Below are 21,272 nucleotides of genomic sequence, written 5' to 3' on the forward strand. Positions count from 1 at the left end.
TATCAGTCCATTTTCTTTTCTTGCTTTCACTTAATTTGAGGTTGTTTTTTTTTTACCATTTCATTAATTCACATTTATCCCTGTCACTTTCTTTAGATTTTCCCCTGATATTAGGGATTTAAAATAAATTATTTTGGCAAATTTTGGTCTGTTTTAGTACTCCTCATTCATCTAAATACAGTTGGTTGTAGTCAGTGCATTTCAAATTTTCTGGATTTTTTTCAATTTCATGTTGGATTGACTATGTCTCCTTTCTGGAGTGTTAGTTCAATTGTCCTCTGATTTCAAGATTTCATTCCCTTTCCTGAAAGGTAGGGGTTCCTTTCAGGAAAGGGAATGGAATCTTGCAATTTCAATGAAGATCACTTCAGCAAGCTTTGGTCCATATTTCTGCATTTCATGTCATCCATTGGCATTTCTTGTTTTCATGTCATATCAGTTTTTTAATTTTTTAGAAATTTATTTCTTCAGTTCCTTCTCGTTCTCTTTGTTTCCCTTTCTTCCCAGATTTTAACAATTTAAAAGGTAATAATTTTGGCAAGTTTTGGTCTATTTCACTGCACCTCGTTTCAACTCAGTACATTTGTTGTAGTCACTCAATTTCAAATTTTCTGGAATTTTCAATTTCATTTTTGATTGACCATATCTCCTTTCTGGAGTGTTTGTCCAACTTTGTCCTCTGATTTCAATAAGGTTTAATTGGGCAGGCTTCAGTTGATATTCCTGCACTTCATGTCAACCTACTGGCTTTTCTTGTTTTCACTTTGTATCAGATTTTTTTTTCCTTGAGAATTTTTTCTTCTCTTTAAGCATTTCATTGCATCAATTTCTTCTTCTGTATTTTCATTTCACTTTGTTCCCTGATTTGGGGATTTCAGTGTAGTTAATTTTGGTAAGTTTTGGTTCTTTTTTCAATGCACCTCGTTTTATTGTGCTTATAGTCACTCCATTTCCAAATTTTCTTTTTTTTATTATACATCCCTTCCAGACTGTTTGTGAGACTTGCTTCTCCATTTTCAAGATTTCATTTCCTTTCATGAAAGGAAGTTCTTCATTTCACAAAAGGAGAGGGACTCTTCTGATGGGAAAATAAATAAAGCAATGTTTGAGAACTAAATATGCACGATATGTTGATTGATATATTTACTGAAATATATGGACCTGTTTTCATTTCATAAGCTATACAGCTCCAGGGCAGCTGCTGAAAAGATCCCTCATGAGAACCTCTGTACTGAGAAATTAAAATGAATCAAAATCTTATGGAGAAGAAAAACCCTTAAGACATCTTGCTATTTATCCAAGCAAATCCACTTTTGCCTTCAAATACAAATAATTAAAAGAAAGACTAAATCTTTTATCAGGAGAATCAGATTTTTCTTATGGTATCAAACATAATTTTTTAGATAAGTAATATTACACAAATTTTGACAGTTCACTATGAATGTTCAAGAAGAAAAAAGGACGTGTAATATATCCCAGCCTTTACCTTGCTGAACAGGTATTTAAGACCTGGGTCTTGTCTGCTGCCGAACAGTTTGGAGCCAGCTGGAAATAGCTGTGATTGGCAGAAGGCAGCCCCTGGCTGCTCTGGCACTGCCCAGCCTGCAGGCCCATAATCAGATGTCCACTGTTATTTGATCACTTCTGCCCAATGATGTTCCTTCTGGAGATGAAGGGCAGCAATGTGCTGTGTAGGAGCTTAGTGATCCAACACCCAGTTCTCTTAAACCTCCACCTGAACTATTAGCCGTGGAGGGGGGTTCTGCAGACAGGTATTAGACATTGGAAGTGCTGTTCAGTGTGAATTTCCAGGAACCAGACCAAAGTCAGAAGCTGTTGCTGATGACACCTTCAGCATTGAGGAGTTTCCTAAGCTCAGTATGCACATGGCTCCCAAGTACACACGGCTTCAGACGCTGGGTCATGCTGTCTGTCACATATCTTATGTTTATACCCACTTCAAGACTTCAGGGTTTTTCCCCCTCCAGTTTGGATGTTATCAGCCAGGACTTCAAGGCATCAACATGAATGTGCAGTTGCTCTGCAATGGCAAAAACCCCACATGTAGTAACAGCTCTCATTAAATGTTATCAGTATGTTTAAAAGTCTGCTATCAACTTTAAATACAGTATGGACTGATTATAATTCATGCTGAGAGCCTCATTCTCAATTGTATGTCTTTTTTCTTTACTCTGCAAGTCTTACAGTCATCCCTAAAGTGCATATAGGTTTATTTCCTTGCCACTTCAGTGATCCTTATTCTGCCAGAGGGAGGTATATGAAACAGAAAGAGGACTAAAGTGCCTTTTAGCAATGGTATGACAAAGGTCAAAGCATTTGGAAGCACTGCTAAAAATGACAGAGTAAAGCATTATGCTTTTCAATATTAAAATCCATGCCTACACCATCTGTTAGAAAGAAAGATCAGTCTTAATATCCCCAGGGCTGTTCTCCCACTTTTTGCTTATTATGCTCTTTAACTCCAGGATTTAATTACAGATGGGAGAATTATCATACCTAAATTAAAGCCTGTGTGAGCAGAACATAGGAAGAAATTCTAAATGAGTCTAGACACACTAGTACTAAAAAAGAAACCTTGGAACTGATAATTACTCATGCTAGAATTATCTAGTATTGCTCAAGATAGAACTAGGGATTATTATTCACTGTGAAGTAATATAAGACATAATATTGACCAAGTATTGCTCCATATATCTTCTGTGACATGTTCATATCAAGGAATGATTGTGTCAAACATAGATGTTTGAAAAAAAGCAACATCTATCATTCCCAGGGGCATGGGGTACATGATACATATCACATGTTCTCTTTGATTGAGGTAATCCTTATATTTTTCTGGCTTTATCAAGATCATATAGCTCAATAGAAAGATTTTCCTCTAAAATGGAGAAAAAAAAAAAGCAAAACCCCCCCAGAAATTCAGTCTAAGATAACCTCTCCCCAAATTAGACATTTTTTCTGCACTGTATTCTTGACAAACATTTTACCACTGGGACAAAGGTTTGACCCCATATCAGAGCGTCCTGTATTCCATAAGTTCTCTTACAGTCTTTCAAGGTGAAACTTTGGCCATGCATATTGTAGTCCTAATCCTTCCTTTGAAATAGATCACTTTTCAGAGAAGTTCTAGGGACAGGCTTTCAAAATAATTTAAAGATGCACAGAGTTGTCGCTGGAATTCTCCCCATGTGTGAGAATGCATCCTCTAATTTGCTCATAACTTTATGAAATTTGTCACTCAGTGATCTATAAATGGGATGTCTATTGAAAGTTAGTGGAATATGTTAATTTTTATTTTGTCCCTTATCAGTTTTAACTAGACTCATAAACTGATTTCTCTTTGTATTAGTAGAGTCTAAAAACCTAATCTTTCCCACATCATAAACACTAAGCAATGTTAGCAGTCTGAGTTTTATACGAACTGTAGTCACTGGTTATTTGCTCGGATAGCCTCAGGATTATTCAGACACATAATATTTTAATTTCCTGATATTGACACTCTACCGCACTCAGTAGCTATGATGTGAGAAAAATTGAAGTACAGGTGTTTAAGGAGCTGGCTGCTATGTGTCTAATAGTTTATTAGATATTATTGCATTAAAAATCAGCATATTTAGTGAAGTTAAAATTTATTTAATGATCTGACAGATTGGTATCATCTGTATCATGTAATTTATTGGTATAGTCTGCAAAATGTATAGATACAACCAACCACTCAAACAATCTAGTATAAATTTTTATGTATGATTGAAAAGGAAAATCTATTCTTAAAAAAAAATAAAAAGGTCTCTTTTTGTCTCTTTTTGCAATAATTATTTTCAGGGAAGATACAGAATCCAAAATTTATTGTACAGTATTTGGTCTTATATTTTATTATTTTGCATGATATGAGAAATCATAAAACTTATCTTTTTGCAGATACAGAATAATCAAACAGTAATTCTGTTCATCTGCATAAGAAATCCAGTCATTTTATACACAGATCTATCCATGAGCTTTAATTAACCTTATTTTTAATTTGCTACATCTCTGATCTTCCGATGACATACATGGATGCTTCTTTTATACCATGGTTTTTACTTTTCAAAGCCAGTGTTACAGTCTAGTTCCTATTAATTGATCTTTAATGTGGCCAGAGCTCATCTGATAGTGAAATGCTTGCTTGTAATAAATGCTGCCTGCTAAACAAGTTTTACTGAAAGATGCATCAGACAAGGTCAGAGTTTAACTATTGCCCTTTTTCTCTCTGGTTTGACACCAGCATTAATCCCAGCTCACACCAATGAGCTGTGTCATTTAATTATAATTTCCAGTGTTCTATAAACACCACAAAATAAATAAGACTCACTCAAAGTCATGGTCCTTACAACATGAAAAGTGACCACTCAAGTGATTTACTCTTGGTTCTTCACAATACATTCATGCATTAACTATAGAAGTGAGGCTAATTTCAAAAGACAGATTTGTAATCAAGAAGCTTATGTTGTAATCAATAAGCTATGGGCTTTTCATTGTAATTGTGATTAAAAAAAAAATCTTTCATTTTGATTCAGCTTGATTCTGAATAGAATAACCCCTCCCCTCATTGACTAAAATAAGTAAATTGTTTCAAAATCCACTGGATTGTATTGCTATGGTAACTCACTGAACGAGTGAAATAATAATTGTGCATCTGACATTACATAGAAGTGTTTGATTTTCTCTCTAAAATAAAATACTGATATCCTTAATCTTTTTCTCAAATCTCTGCCCATGTCAAAGAAAAAATCAATTTTCTTTAACCTTGCAGAATTAGATCTACTGATTTGTCAAGGGAGATTATATTCTGCATTATTTTATTTAACTAATTTTGTCTTGCAAGTCATGATCTTTAAACTGAACATTAATAATAAAAAATAGAGTAGGTGTCACTTCTTATGAAAAGTCACATATTCTAGAAAGGACCTAAAACAAAACTGATATGCAAAAGTGCAAAAAAACTGCATCCAGATGCACACAGTACAGATCAAATCTCACTGTGCATGCTTTGAAAATTTTGAAATGCAATAAATGTGCTCACACGACTTGATGAATTGAAATCTAAATTTGAAAGTCATATCCATCTACTAGGGGAACACTCTTTAACTGTGAATCTACATGAAATCTAGTTAAAAACAGGCTTGATTTTCTTCAACCTGGTTTGTATGATCTGCTTTAGAAAGATGACACTCATATATTCACGCTATCATAGCCTTTCAGAAGACAACCTGCATATTTCAAAATATCCATAGTGAAGACACTCACATGTTTTTTGTCACAAAAACATTTAATTTTGACCTTGTCACATTGTATATGAAAAATAAAATCTGGCCACATTTGAGGTCTTATTCATTGTCCTTTGTTTTATGTACTGTGCAGGGTCTCACTGGTATAGGACAATGCCTCAGCATCGAGTTCTTATTAGTAGAGCTATTTATTGATTACATTAGGTGAACTCATAATTTTTTAAAAGTTAAAATCATTAAATACTTCAATTCCTGGAAGAAAAGTTAACCTGTCTTAAACTTCTCCAACTCAAAGAAACTACTTTTTCATAGTGAATATTTACACGGAGAATCCTTGATTTAGAACCCATCCTGTGAGGCTTTTTCCCCCCATATTTAGAATACTGTAATCACACACTAAGAAGGTCCTAAAATTTGTGTCATGCACTATAGCTGTTAGTAGGAAAGAGATACCAGACAATTGCCCAGTCTCCAGACAGGATATATAGGAATGTAGTTGCCAGAAGGAAGGCAATATGTCTTGTCATGTCTAGAATTGGTTTTCTGACTTTCAATTCAGCTCTGTGCAGTAAACAAACTTGATTGTCAGACAAATAGAGAGCCTGAAATTTTACACCATGTGGGAAGCCAGGGTCAAATCCCTCCCTGCTCAGTTTGAGGGGGAGCTGTGCCTTTCCAGTAGCTCTTAAAACTCAAGACTTCAAACTGTGTTTTATAATCATCTCTGTAAATAGAATTATATTAATTTTTGAGGTTTTTTTCAATTATTAAATTGAAAAAAAAGGACTTTTAGCTATTTTAAGATTTATCATTATTTTACCAGAGATCAATCTTGCATTTAGTTTCTCATCCTTTCCATTTAAAAAAATATTACAAGAAGTAATTTTAGATTTTGTTAACAATATTAATGATTCTGTTTCCCAAAATCTCTGAGAATCTGATAATTCTCAAAAAACTTCATATAGTTGCCTAGATCTCTTTTCCCACATTCAGCTGACACTACTACATTCTTCAATTGACAAAATCTCTATCTTGGTATGTCATGTGCACTTGAAAAAAAAATCAAAAATGAAAAATAATTTTTATGTCAAATCCATTGCCCTTCCATACATACATACAGAAGCTCAAACTGAGGAATTTAAGCTTTAAAGTTTCACTACACCTCAGTTTTCATAATTCTTATTTTCACATCTTCCAGAATGCTGTCTTTCTTGTGTTTAACTTTATAAAACCTGAAAGAATTTGTTTGTCTTCGAGCTGCTCCTAAGTGGTTTTATATTACACTTAGTAGAAAGCAAAAGTAGCTCTTTTATTATTACAGTGTTATTGATCAAAAGCCTAATTTAAAAGATCTCTTTCATCATAAATTATGGTTATTCCCATGGTTTTTGCACCTTACACCCACCATACCACCACATCCATAAATTCCAGCATCTTTTTACACTTTTGATTCATGCCCTTGTATATTCTAGGTTTCAAAGTTTGGCTGTTACAGGAAAGGCTCATGGCATTCAGGATTATATAGCCTGTAAACAGCAAGAAGCTTAGAATTTTGCCTTAACTTGACAGTAGCCATCACAAAATTCAAACCAGACGAAACAGCCACCATTTGTGTAGTATACATATCCTGGGGATATGAGCACTACTTAGTGTTCATGACAATACAGACACTGCAATAAATGACCTTTTGATTAACTGGAAATGTGATAAATTTTACCTGCACTAGAGTAGTTTAAATGACCTTTGAAATTTGTAAAAGCTTCCCATCAGAGTGAATAAGCATTTAATTGGGCCATTTAGGATGCATACTACTGACAATTTGCTGTCATTTCAACCTCAACCAAAAAAAAAAAGAAATTGTTCGTGAGGCATCTTCACTAACTAAATAAACTGGATGGCACTGGCAAACTCACAGGGTTTTTCTTTGTTTGCTTGTCTGTGCTTTTTCCTTTAAGCAGTAAAGAACAGAGAGTGTTGACAGAGTCTAGTTCATCGTCATACCATCTAATTCTGGGGTAACCTTAAAAAATTAGTGGTGCTCAACACAAACACCCTTGTAGCTTCTATTGTGTCTTTGGGGCCCTCTGGTACATTCTGCTGCTGCCTGAATGACTTAACTCCTATTGATTGGCTCCCCCAGCTCTTATCTCGGTGTTGCACTGACACTTGCCATGTGTTTTACAAGCAAAACTTGGATTTTATTGCAGGCTGCCTTATCAGATGTGCTCATTCTCTAAGGAAGAAAACAATTGTTTGCCAGTGCCAAGAGCATCACCTGCTGTTGGATGAGAAATCAGCATTCCTTTTTCTTGAGGAGTAAGGCTAATCCCTACTTAATTTTTCAGGGTAACTGAGCTGAATATGCAGATTGGGACTGAGGAATCAGACCATATAACTCGTGCTTTACTGCTACATTTTATAACATTTTGCCATATGCACATTGCAGTTCATGTGTTGGGATTCTAGTGTCACTTTGACACAGAGAAAGCAGAATATTTTGATATTTTACAATTCAGGAATATTTCTTCTTCCATCAAAATTTGACTATAAAATAGCACTTTCTAAGAGATCAGGTTGATTTTACAGCTCCTGTTGACTTTCTTGAAACCAGATACTTACAGTTTCTGAGGATATACGAAGATAAATCTTTCCTTAAAATATAGAAGGAATCAAAGTATTGATTAGTATCTACAGGTCTGAATCACCAGAATGAAAACTTTGAGTCCTCCTTTCTTCCTTTCTCCATTTCTTCTCTTCTAAATTCAGATGGCTATGAGCTATCTTCGTGTTTCTACACCTAACAATGCTTTCTGAGATTTAATTCCCATGTATGTTTATATATACGTGCTGTGTCACACACTCACTGGGTGAAATAACACTCACAGGGAAAAATAACATGAAGCTATTTTGATAAACTCCTTTGTGCTGCTAAAACTTGGAAAGATAATGTATAGAATAAGTTCAGTTATTGAAAAAAGGTGGAAATATGAGGAGAAAAAGTATTTGACAATGTGTGGCAAATGAATTTAAACTTTAAAACAAAAACAATTTTAATTCAGGAGCAGAATTCTTTTTGCTAAGTCCTGCAGTAAATGACCAGAGAGAACTAAGTCCAGAATTAATACTGGCTTCTTTTGAACCATATTACTATCATGTTGAGATTTCATTTTTATGGATTGGGTACAAATTGCTAAGAGACAGATGTTTTTGTTGCTTCAATTTGATGCAAAAGAAGTTATTCACAACCCTAAATACTTTAATACAAGTAATTTGTATCAAATAGCTAAACTAATGCTCTTTAGGAATAATAAAATTAATTGCTTATCATATAATAAATTTTTAGTGTGAACAATTAACACAGGTTTCAGAAAATGACTTTACAGATTTCTCTCCACTAGAGGTCTCTAGAGAAATGCAATAAACTCTTCAGAATAGCAGATACCTTAGACTTTATTCTTGACAATATTTACATGTCCTGGAAGATGAAAATCAACACGTATTTTTTTCTTATTCCAGGTATTTCTTTGGATATACTCTTTCTGTTGTAGGTAATAATTATTCCTATTACTATGGTAGTAATTCAAATCCATTCAGTGTTTTAATCAATTTTATAGTTAGATATTTAACATTTATAATTAGAACTTCAACATCACATCACTTAGGAATATAATAGCACAAAGCATTTAGCAGAAGGAAGAAAAAAACTAAGGTGGCAGCTTAGTTTACCTCTGCATTTACTATTTTTTGCTAATGCTTGCCTTATGAAATATAGTATAATGATGTCACCAGGCTTGTTATTAAGTGTTGGACAATAGCCTACTATACTCAATGCAGAGAACAAATGGGATTCTCTGAGATTTGAGGAGGTAGGGTCACTAATCAGAAAACTGGAAAACCATGAAAAGAGAAATGGTGTCCCTCTCAGATTGCTCCATCATTTACTGTGGTGGATAGCTCTGTAAACAAGAGCTCAATGCATGCAGCAGCATTAATTGCTACTCTTTTTTTTGGTGCTACATGGTAAGTGTGGAAGAGAAGAACATGAGTTATGCTGAGGTCTCAGAGATGAGGGAGGGACTCCTGAGAAGACAGGTACTGGGACAGTTCTGGGACTTTCTGAAGTTTTTCAAGTTAATTTGACAGTGTATCTTCTGATTTTTTTTCACCTTTAAGTTGAGAACTGCAAAGACTACTCAACTAAGGCAAATTAGCAGCTTGAAATATCACAGCTAGACACTTAAGAGGTGATATTTCTCAGAGTATTTCCTGCTGCAAAGACCCGGAAGAAATAAAAAGCATATCAGGACAGCAGTGATATTCTCCTAAAGCATGTAATATGAAATCACAGAGTTGACCCATCACCTCCATCAGTGGATCTGTCAGTGAGGTTTCAGGCATGGAGTTCGTACATCAAGAGGTACTGACACTTCCATGAGCTATCTTGAGTTTTTTGCAAGTTGGGTATATAGAGGTCATGATAGAACAGAAGCCCACATACCATTTAACTAAATGTCTCTGCTCTTAATCTTAGAAACCATGAAGTGTTATGCAAACACAACTATATAAATGGCAGAATTTTTCCCTTGGCATGAAAATTTCAAACTCCTGGATTGCAGTCAACACACAAGCTGCCCCTGGAACCTTAAGACTATCCCTTCATAGAAGATTTGACCTGTCATTTCTGCCTCAGTTTCCTCAGTTACAGCTCAGATTTAGGCTTTCCATTTCCATTACCTTTTCCAAGAGGCTTTGAAGGACCAACTAATAAGTAGAGAAAGGTACACATGCAAATGTTCAGATACTCTGTGATTTTGATATAATAAGTAATCAAATATTACATAAAGCTCTGAATGAAAGCATTATGTAACAGTACTTGTTATCATTAAAATGAAAATGAATATTTAAATTAATACTGCATTTGATTGAGTGACTACTTCATAATCAGAGTATGTGTTAATACGGCTTTTTTTTCTCAAGACAAAAATGCTATTTCAGGTTATTGGCAACTGTATTTGTAACTTCTATCAACTTCACTAATTAAACAGCTCATAGCTGATAACTGTGAGGACATGGAAAACAAAGGAAAGCAATGCAGTTCGTATGGGAACAGACAACATCTTCCTCTGGGTTTGAATAAAACCACACGCAGTGATCATGACCTCTGGATGCCTCAGTGCTATAAATACTAAACCATAAGTCAAAGTCTAAACTTCTCAAACTCTCTCTGTTGTTGTGTCAGCAGAATAAAATGTTAAGCCTTCTGTAATAAGGAAGAAATTAATCAATTGGGGATTAAAAGAAATTATTTATACGGTTAATTAGGGTACTGATTTAGGTTACTGAAGCTGGCAGCAGGATCTGTTTGCTGTTCTAAGGGGGGTGGTACAAAGTTTCAGGTTGATCCTCTGGTTCCCTCCCACCACCTTCTAGCATGTATATAAATTGTCAGCTCTCCAGACCCTTTGCCAGTTCTCTCTTCTAGACTTGCCAGAAGCAACAAAGGACTAAAGATGAAGATCTTTTTCTTATTCACCTTTTTGCCTTTTTTGTTGTCTGCTTTTGAACAAGCAGCTGCTTCTGCTCACTATGACAAGATTTTAACTCACAGTCGAATTAGGGCACGCGACCAGGGGTAAGTAACTGGCTTTTATTTCTAATTTAAAAAGAAGATTGTTAATCTTTATTCTCCCCTTTCTTTTAGCATTATATTACATGTAATTTTTCACTATGAATTTTTGCTGTCCTTCAAGTAGAATTTTCTTTTAAAATTCATTTTACAATAATTGTTCCTGAATAAAAAGCTTTACACAGAGTTTTGAATGGAGACAGAATACTGTTGAACTTCATAAAATGGAAAGAAATCTAAAATCACCACTTCATAATGAATAAAATATGATTCTGAATCACCAAAATTAATTTCAGTTTGTAAGTATTGTAATGGGAGATCAGAAATTTTTATGTGTTTTCAAACTTTTGCAGAGTTGATAGCTACCCACAGTATTTGCTCTCTTTATTCCATCCTGATGAAAACCATTAACTCTATTTAAATGTTTTCTAATGTGGGAATATATACTGGGAATCCTTTGTGAAACTTCTGTTCCCACTAGAGCAATGCAGCAAGCTGCTCAGCAGGGCTTTCAAAAGGCAACGCTTACAAGCCAGGCTGCTTGGAGACATGGAAATAATTTGAACAGCTGGTGTCAGGAAAACACATGTGCCTAAAGATATTTTCCTCTAGTCTTCTTAAGAAAAAACATTCTGTGAATAAGAATTGTTTACCATCCTGTCTTCCCACTGCCTGCTACACACATGTGCTTTTCCAATTTTTTTTAGCTTTTCAAATAAAGAAGCTCAGTAGCTTCCCAGTGATGTAAAGTATATATTCTAACTTCTGAGCTGATGAATTTTTTTAATTGCAGAAGTATAAAAATAAGGGATGAAATGCCCTTGCTCCATGGAATTTGACCATAAGAAATTCATCTTTGTACACCACCATGCTAAGGAACACGTATTCCTCCTCTGAAGCCTGTGACTCCTTTTATTTACATGCCAATTTACCCTTTGGTCCCCAGTAATTCCCAGAATGTTTATTTAGGTGCCTGCGGTACTCAAAATGGTTGGTAATCAGAATAGGTGATTGATTTACAGAAGACAGGGCTTCCTTCTACATAAAGAACAAGGCACTTTTTCTTCCCCATCTCCCCACGACCTTCAGCTGCACAGCTGTGTAAAAGACAAAAACTTTAATGAAAAGAGCCTCATGGTGTTCACTGGTCCCCGGTGTCTGGTAATTCACTTCACAGGGGGAAGGGAGAAATGAGTATCAAGACTTGCCTGGGCACAGCTGGTGATCACTGCCCATCAGACACACAGGGTCAAACCAGAATGAAGGGGAAGCTTCTGTCGCTGCAGGGAGGGTGGACTTGCCAAGTAATCCAGCTGGGCAGCCCCAAGAACTTGCACTGTGGCTACTTCAAAACACACCTGTCCTGGGAAATGAAGCCAGGAGTTAATTTGTTACTCGACAGGAAAACTATTTGCTACTATTTCATGTAAATTTTTTCATGTATGAAAACTTCTTTTTACAATGTTTCTCACTGCACCCATAGCCCAAATGTCTGTGCTCTTCAGCAAGTTATGGGAACAAAAAAGAAATACTTCAGCACTTGCAGAAACTGGTACCAGCAATCCATCTGTGGAAAGAAAGCGTAAGTATGCTCTGCTTCCAAACTGTTCTCTATTGACTGAGATAATAAAATGTATGATTAGAAAACTCCTTTTCTCACAGACAAACTGTTTATAGTTTATGTCAGAATCTTTACTTCTCCTCCAGGTGGCATTGCAATACTGACTTCCCCTTTCCTTCTCTGGGCACACTGCAAGTCATCCAAAATACTTCACCTTTTCAGTAAAGTCTGCCATACTACTGACAACTTTGGCACTAAATTTTATTCTAACCGCAGACACATTGGGAAGAAAGGTATTTCCTGAAAATGGTTACAGTGGAACTTGAATATTCTCACAGGCAGTTTTGGAAAGCAACCTACTTCTGTGGTTTTATTCCTAGATAGATGTCACGTCTTCCCATGAAAGAAAGTCTACTCTCAGAATGAATCTGAGGGAATTCATTACTTTTCAAAGCTCCAGAAGAAGTGATGGATAACTTCATGTGTTAGGAAAAGTAGTTTGAAGCAATAGGCAGTTTAGACTCATCGAACTGAAGTCACGTGGAGACTTTGTTCTCCTCATGACCAGAATTTGGAGGAATGTTAGCTGTAAAATATTACAGAAATCCTGTGCAAGGCCTCAAGAAGTCTAATACAGCCAACCAGAGAAAGACATTGAGTGGTGGAGCTGGGTGGGTTTGGTCATGACAGTGTACACAAAATTATCACCTGCTCTTCCCCTTCCATTTTTACCCCCCTACCATTGTACAAGCACTCACAGATCAGGGCTAAATGAGAAAAAGAATCCGTGTGAGAATAAGGTGAGTCATAGAACTCCTGACGGTTGTTTAAGGGGTTTTTGTGGTTATAATAAAGCATCTGTTGTAACTTAGCCTTAGCCATTAATGAGTTTTATACTCTGCATACTAAACCCAGAAACACAGACAAAACTAAGAGACTTCTCCAATAAGAATGCTAACCCAAAGGACAACAGCTCATCTCATGTCAATATCTCCATGTTAAAAAGTCCTCCCTAACTTATGTCTATAAAATGTTGAAAGTTTTTATTATGTGCAATTCCCATTTACAATGGAAGTGTAACATACAAATTTCCTAAATCAGCATTTGTTGGAACAAAAGTCTTTCCACTGTTTCTCAGCAGTATTTTATCTCCATGCCAGCAAGAAGTAGAAATAGATGAGTCACAGAGCTGATTTGAATAAACTGAAAACTGGCTCTGTTAGCCAAGAATAACAAGGATTAAGGTAGTGCTGTTCTGTCTTTTTCCTTTGGAATATACTCCTTTGGATGAGGTCAGGACAATGTTGTACTTAAAAACAACACCAAAAAATCAACAAACAAACCAAAACAAAAACAACAACAACAACAAAAAACCCAACAAAGACAAAGAAACTAACCCGACCAAAACCTCAAGAATGCATCATTGGTTTCTCAGCTGAATAATTGATTTCTTTCTGCTTTTGGCCACAGGCTTCTTTTGAACCAGTAGGGATGCATATGAGGATAATTTCTGGTCTGGTCTGAGGTGGCATTTCCCCTGTGTGCTCTGCCTACACACAGGTGGTACTGAGGAACTGCATCTTGCACCAAATTTTATCTGGTTCTGACTTTATTGTGGGATGATGCTCCATATAAACCTCTTTTCTCCCATCCCATCTTTCTTACATTCTGGGCACAGCTAAGGAACTTTCTAACTGCAGAAAACTGTAAGGGAATATGAATAATGTAAGTAGGAACTTGCTAACTGAAAAGAAGCCTGGGCTGTGCATAATAAGATACGTGGTAAAAAAGTCACTGATCTTGTAATGCTTGGCTGAAGAAGCATTTTCTTCTTACCTTTGTTCTTCAGCCAATTTTCTGTCTTTCATTAATTGTATCATTGTTGGATGTGGTATGAGAATTATCTTGCCATGTCTTAATCTATGCTTATAACTCAGCTGCCTCTTTCCTTTTTCCAAAAGCTAATTAAACTGCAATCTTTCATAGCTTCCCATGGGATGAGGGGGAAATATTTTCTATTGCAAGGGAGGAAAAAATATTTTCTCATGACAAAGCAGTTCACACAGTTAGGAGAACATTTTAATTCCTATTTTGCTACACTTTTTTTTAACAGATAATCAGATTATTATGTTTTTATTATTAGCTTCTTGCAAGGATGCAAGAAGGACTAAGAGTAAAAGGTTTATCATTATATTAAAAATCTGTAGCCCATGCTATCCATGCATTCCCAAGACACAGCCTTTAATGAATTGCTTTAAAGGAAGAGATGTACTAAAAGAACTATACAAATACTTTCAATATATAGTTTCTCAGTTGAAAATATGTACATGGTGAATATATCATGTATGTATATGCCTGTGAAGGAATAGATAATAAATATTTTCATAGCACAGAGAAATAAAAGACTGTGTTTAATAAAGAAATAATTTTCACCACCTCTATCAGATTGCTCTCTTTTATGGAATGATAATCCTTACTTTTCCAATCATGCTGTTTATTATTATTTTTCTTCCAGTCTACTTTATTTTAAAATCTCTTTAAGTAGTTTGAATGTTGAAGATATTAAGTCCAAATTTTCATTTGAATAAGTTGTTCATTTTAATGTGGTTGTGATTAACTTTTTGTCAGCTTTAAATTATGAAACATGAGAAAAATGTACTCAGCTGCCACCAAAGATTCTGCTAAGTAAAAATGAACTGTAGTGGTTAAAGGCCCAGTAAAAAACTTCAAGGAATGAGTGTTCAGAACTTTTGAATTGCCAGCATCAGCCACACCTATAAAAATAAATATATTGTGTAAAACAGTAATGTCATTATGGTGTACCATATACTGTACAGTGTAAGATAATTTGAAAAATAATATCTGAAGTGTAATGAATTAAATTTCTTCCAAGGAGCCAAAATTCAGTGATAACTTTAGTGAATTTGCATTTTCCTGTAAAAGAGGAGGATTTTTCAAACAGGTCAATGGTAGAACTCTTATTTCTGTTTAAAATTAAGAAGAAATTATATCTCATAAGAAACACAATGTTAAAATGAACATTACATTATAGAATCATCATTCAGCCCTGTTTTGCTGTTCTGTGTAGCTTATGTGTATTTGAGAATTAGAGTATTTTTATATAACATTTCCTGGCCCCTGGCAATGCTAAGGTCTCTGTGTGCTGTGATGACAAACTTTTTATACCCTGGGTTTGGTTTCTTGTATTCTGGTTTTCATCCTTACTACATTTACCTGTGAACTTTCCCTTGAGTCCATCCATCCAGTTTTTAGTGACTTCCTTCTCTGGAACCAGTTTTATGTCTGTTCTTAATTAGTTCTCTTCCTCATTCCTGGCCTTCTTCAAATTCTTCCTTGGAGAACAGAGGCTCTCTTATCCCACTTTTTATCTCCATACAATGCACAGGACCTTCTCTGAAATACTTGTCAATTCCTATAACCAGTATGTAGGTGACCTCATGTACTTCTCTCACTTTAATTTCTATTCTGTTCATTTAAATTTGTCTTTTTCCTTCACAACCCTTTGACCAGGATTTTATTTTAATGATGTCAGTCTTTCTTTAAATTCAAAAACTTTACATTCAGTAAAATATGACCAATTTGTAATCAATACAAAAAGGGCTGAATGACAAAAAAGGCTGAAATGCTGGAGAGTATGTGCTAGCAATGAAAAATTGATAATAGAAATAAAATTAGACTTAGCTAAAATTAGTTTATTTCTCCTACATATTATTTAATGGTGCTTTTGTCTGAATCCATAGAACTGTCTTATATGAGTGCTGTCCTGGCTATATGAAGATGGATGGTACAAGGGGATGTCCTGCAGGTATAAGCTTATTTTCTTATAGATAAGTTGCATATGGAAAAAATTAAAATTACAGCAGAGTTTCAAAGGTGATCAGCATGAGAAATGATTGCCTCTTTTTAAGAAGTACTGCCTAAGAATGCACAGCTTCATTTGCATGCAGCAAGCACAATTAAAAATTAGCTAGCATTGAATTTGATCATAAAGTTTAGGTTGAATTTAGCTCCTTCCGGATTCTGGATTGGTGAGAAATGATAGTGTCTTCAGTTCCCAAAGCTGCCAAAGAAGAGCTTTAATTCCTATTCCCATCAAATCTGAGACTAGTCTGAAGCATATCAGTGTGGTCAGAAAACCAGGACTCACGGTGGAGCATATCTAAATTTGTATTTTCTTTTTTCTGAAAAAACTTGAATCTAATTTACTTAAAGAGTCCTATAGCCTTTATCAAAGAAAGAGTGCAGATGAAGACAGAAATTCTGCATCTCTCCTATTTATGTTATTCTTCTTTGTAAAAATAAAACTAATTGCAGCAGACAAGAGTAGTATGAGAAGGAATACGTTTCATAGTTTTTGATCCCTGTAACTGAGATGATCCTGTTATGTTCAATAATGCAGAGTTCAGTTTGTTCAGATAAATTAATCTCCCTTCAGATGCTGACATTAGGATGAAATCAGTCACACACTAGAATCACCTGTTCTTCACAATAACCATAAAAAGAACCAAGAACCATTAGGTTGCATGCAAATGTATCACTTCTAGATGCCTAAAATTAGGAGAGATGAATGCTGTTCTCATGTAGCCATGTTTTAACTGTGAGACTATGGCCATTACTCGCTGGATAAATCAGGATATGCATAAACCAGACATTGGAAGAGTAAGAGGCCTCACGAAAAGAATTCTGGTCCATTGTGACTTAATGAGACCCAGTCCACTGAAATTTTTGTGATTGTAAATGGATAGCCTCTCTCCTTCATGTTGGGTTGATACAAAATACAACAGATCTTCTAAAGGAAACTTTACAATATTCAGTATTGTTTGATCTAATTTTTCATTAAGAAAATCACAAAAAGGAACAGCAAGCAGATGTGCTTAGATGATTTTTGAGCATGCTGACAATGAAATTTTTAACCTAAACATATTGTTTAATTCTGACTTAAACAGTTTCAGAGCTATTACGCATCCAAAAGACAGAAAGAAAATTTGATTGTGATAAACTGAAGAGTTGACAGCGTTCTTTCCTCATGTTTATTTTAGTTGCTCCAATTGATCATGTATATGGTACGCTTGGTATTGTGGGAGCTACCACCACACAGCGCTACTCTGACATGTCAAAGCTGAGAGAAGAGATTGAGGGACGAGGATCATTCACTTTCTTTGCACCAAGCAATGAAGCCTGGGACCAGTTAGATTCAGTAAGTGTGTGTGTGTGTGTGTGTCTGTGTGCACGTGCATGAGTTAAACATTCTAGCTGAAGCAGCTAGTGTGGGATAAATTAGATAGGAAACAATGTCAAGTTTTAGACATAGAAGGACATAATACAGGTAATAATGAAATAATCTACATCTTTAATGTACATTTCTGAAACTAGAGAAGCTGGGTTTACTTTTAGGAGTACTAAGCAACTGTAATTTCTTCTTACTTAAGCACTTGCATGACACATATTAGTATTATTAATTTATTTAACATAGTTTCAGGGAAACTCCTAGGAATTCCAGCAGCTGCATGATGTATGGCTGTACACTGTCAGAAATTCAGGTGTCCTTCTTTTAGTAATGATTTTAGTTAAATAAACATTGAATTAAAGATCCTCTAATGATTTGACTGTGATGATGACTCATCTTCCATTTGTGAGCAAATCAGACTTAAAGATCATTTAAGTAGAGCCAGATTTATAGGCATCAAAGTCGTCTTCCCTAACAGATGCTGAGTATATGTTGAAAGCATATACTAAGGTAAAACAATACATACATCTTTCTGAGTGGCAGGAGGTTTTGAAGCTTGTAATTGATTAAATTCCTTTTCTTCTTCAGGAAACCCACAGGAATTTGGTTGACAATGTAAATATTGAACTGTATAATTCTCTCCACCACCACATGTTAAACAAGCGCATGTTGACAAAAGATCTTAAGAATGGCATGACCCTGGTGTCTATGTATAATGGCCAGAAATTGTTTATTAACCATTATCCCAATGGGGTAAGTCCATTCTCTTTTTTCCCCCTAATACATTTATTTATTTGATGCCTTTACTTCCTTATATAACTAAGAAAATATATTATCAAAAGTTTACCATACACCAAGTCAGTTGCCACTGAGAAAAATAAATATTCTCTTCAAGAATTTTTGTCTGCTCTGTAGACTAATCACTAAGAAAGGATGAGTAAAGACTGTGATGCTTCAAAGTGCAAATGAAAATGAACTTTCTTCATAAAAGACAAAGCCTTTTGTGGTCAAAATACATGGTCATAAATTTGACAGCAAAATCTACTATTAATTTTTACAGTTTTGCTAAATAATATTACACAGATCTTTTATTTGAATTTGAGTCCATGGTAGGAGCATTGAAAGTTGTAGGAAACACACATCCATTATTTGCCTAGGCAAAAAAAAAATAAAATTATAAATGCAAGAAACATCCCAGTTAAGTCACTCATCTTTGTTGTCTTAAATCCATCAAAATGTTTGTTTGTCTACAGGTGTTATTGCTAAAAAGAACCAGTATAACCAACATATTAGCCAGATAAGAAATCAGAATAATTGCAGTAAGAAATTAAACATGAATATGAAATCAATGTAACCTGAATAAATCTGCTGCTATCTTTCCAGAAGCTTAGTCAAACTTTCAAATCTTAAAAGGCTTTACTTCAAATTTTGAAAAAAACAATTGGAATTACAGCAGTGAATACACAATTTACCTACATTGCCAGTCTGTGAGAGTCAGGTTCCAAGGTTGTGATCAAATTACTGTTTAATCTTCTACTACTTGATTCTTCAAATATAGGTTGTCACTGTTAACTGTGCCAGGATCATCCATGGCAACCAAATTGCTACCAATGGTGTTGTCCATGTCGTTGATCGTGTCCTGACTTCTGTTGCAAATACCATTCAAGATTTCATTGAATTTGAGGATGAGCTTTCATCATTTAGAGTAAGTGGACAAAAATAAAAACTCTTCTCTGTTTATTTAAGGAGGGTTTTTTTAATTCCTTTTTTATTTGTTTACGATACCTGGAAGTAAGAGGTGTTAGCTCAGTAAGAGAGAAAAAATAAATTAAATTAAGAGCTTCAGGTAATATTGCAAACCTAGCTATTTAAAAAGCCAACATCAATAGGACGGAATGTGTCCTTGTACCTAAAAAGTGTCTTCTCTTCAAGCACTGAGAAAATGAAATGTGAGCATGAAGTTACAGATTCTGGTGCTAGATAAATAAGAACAATTTCAAAATGGATAATAAAAAATGGTAAAGACACCAAATAAATTTCAGAACCCAACTCATAGAGTCAGTAGATGCACATAAGAAGGATTTTTCTTGCATAGAGGAAGCATGGTTAAAAATTGTCCAAGTTTCTAATTTTTCCATCTTCTAAAAAATGTGTCTCCACAGTGTAATGGGATTTCATGCTGCTTATTTTAAAAAATATGCCATTGCTTTGCAGATAACTGTTGTCCTTTTCTATCTTCCATCTCCTTAATAAATATGATACAAAAAGGTATTTTAAATGGAGAGGCATAAAGGTGGAGAAGATCCTCTGAATCCCTCAAATCGAGTTCATGACAGTTATAGGCAACCACAATATTTAATATCTTTGAAAAAACTTAATATAAAAACCAATACTTTCTGGTTTTCAGTTTAAAAACATTCCTCTGTCAGTTATTTTTTTCATCTTTCTGTAACATTCATTATCTATCTTTTTAAAACACTGATCTCAGTCTAGCATCCAAGTATCTGTAGGCATGAGGTAAAATTAGACAGATAATGCATTCTGGTAATATTTCAAATAATCAGCATTTAAATAAAAAATTATATTTTAGGCTCCTGCCATTACATCAGGTGTCATGGATATTCTTGGAAGACCCGGTCATTACACAATCTTTGCTCCTACTAATGAAGCTTTTGAGAAACTTCCAAGGGGAGTTTTAGAAAGAATCATGGGTGACAAGGTGGCCTCTGAAGGTATTTAAACTTTTTTGCAAACAAGAAATATGTTTGAGTTGATCAGGAGGCAGAAAATGCATTATCCTTATAGCTCTGGAATGAAGCACCTCTACTTTCATGTGTGTAGGAGGAGTTATTCCTTCTGTCTCTCATTTTTCCACTTGCCTAAGGATAGAAAGTCATTGAAAACTTAATCTCCAAAACAGTTTAAAGGGAACTGTGAAAATATAGGCACATTGACTTACTAATAGTTCAGCTGCATAGGTCTGATAGACATTCCTGTCCCTAGAAATCCAGGGCTATCTGAATATAAAATTCTCTCATACCTTTGCATAGCCTATGGAGTTTTGTACTCATAGGTCCTCTTGGAGCATATCATATGCAGTGACCAGCAGATTGTAGCATAACCAATATATTTTTAATAATATAAGGGATGCCAAATAATTTTGATCAAAAATGTGATTTAGAGGCCTACAGTATCATTAAATTTAAATAAAGTATCTGTGAGTGAAATTAATTAAAAATAGTGTATGTAAATTATACATATATGTGTCCAAACACCTACATCTATTAAATTCCTGCTCTTTTCTCTGCAGCTCTTGTGAAGTTCCATATATTAAATACTCTCCAGTGCTCTGAAGCCATCACAGGGGGAGCTGTCTATGAAACCTTGGAAGGAAACACTGTTGAAGTTGGTTGTGATGGTGAAAGTCTGACTGTGAATGGAGTGAAAATGGTGAAACGCAAAGATATTGTGAGAAGCAATGGCGTTATCCACCTCATTGATCAAGTGCTAATTCCTGATTCTGGTCAGTGATGTGACTGATGGAAAACTTGT

General features: G+C 35.0%; 1 protein-coding gene across 8 annotated transcripts in view; it reads left to right on the forward strand.

Moving 5' to 3' along the window:
- Positions 1–10,764: 10,764 nt before the first annotated feature.
- Positions 10,765–21,272, forward strand: part of POSTN (periostin) — a 31,157-nt gene continuing 20,649 nt past the window's right edge. For all 8 annotated transcript variants that reach the window (XM_036390679.2, XM_036390646.2, XM_036390665.2 and 5 more), the window contains exons 1-8: positions 10,765–10,917; positions 12,395–12,493; positions 16,234–16,298; positions 17,533–17,690; positions 18,309–18,473; positions 19,279–19,425; positions 20,311–20,452; positions 21,031–21,243. In XM_036390679.2, coding sequence (XP_036246572.1) covers positions 10,796–10,917; positions 12,395–12,493; positions 16,234–16,298; positions 17,533–17,690; positions 18,309–18,473; positions 19,279–19,425; positions 20,311–20,452; positions 21,031–21,243 — 1,111 coding nt within the window. In that variant the 5' untranslated portion in view covers positions 10,765–10,795. The remainder of the gene's footprint in view (positions 10,918–12,394; positions 12,494–16,233; positions 16,299–17,532; positions 17,691–18,308; positions 18,474–19,278; positions 19,426–20,310; positions 20,453–21,030; positions 21,244–21,272) is intronic.

The sequence above is a fragment of the Molothrus ater genome, chromosome 2 (assembly GCF_012460135.2).
Source record: "Molothrus ater isolate BHLD 08-10-18 breed brown headed cowbird chromosome 2, BPBGC_Mater_1.1, whole genome shotgun sequence".
In the NCBI taxonomy this organism is placed as follows: domain Eukaryota; kingdom Metazoa; phylum Chordata; class Aves; order Passeriformes; family Icteridae; genus Molothrus; species Molothrus ater.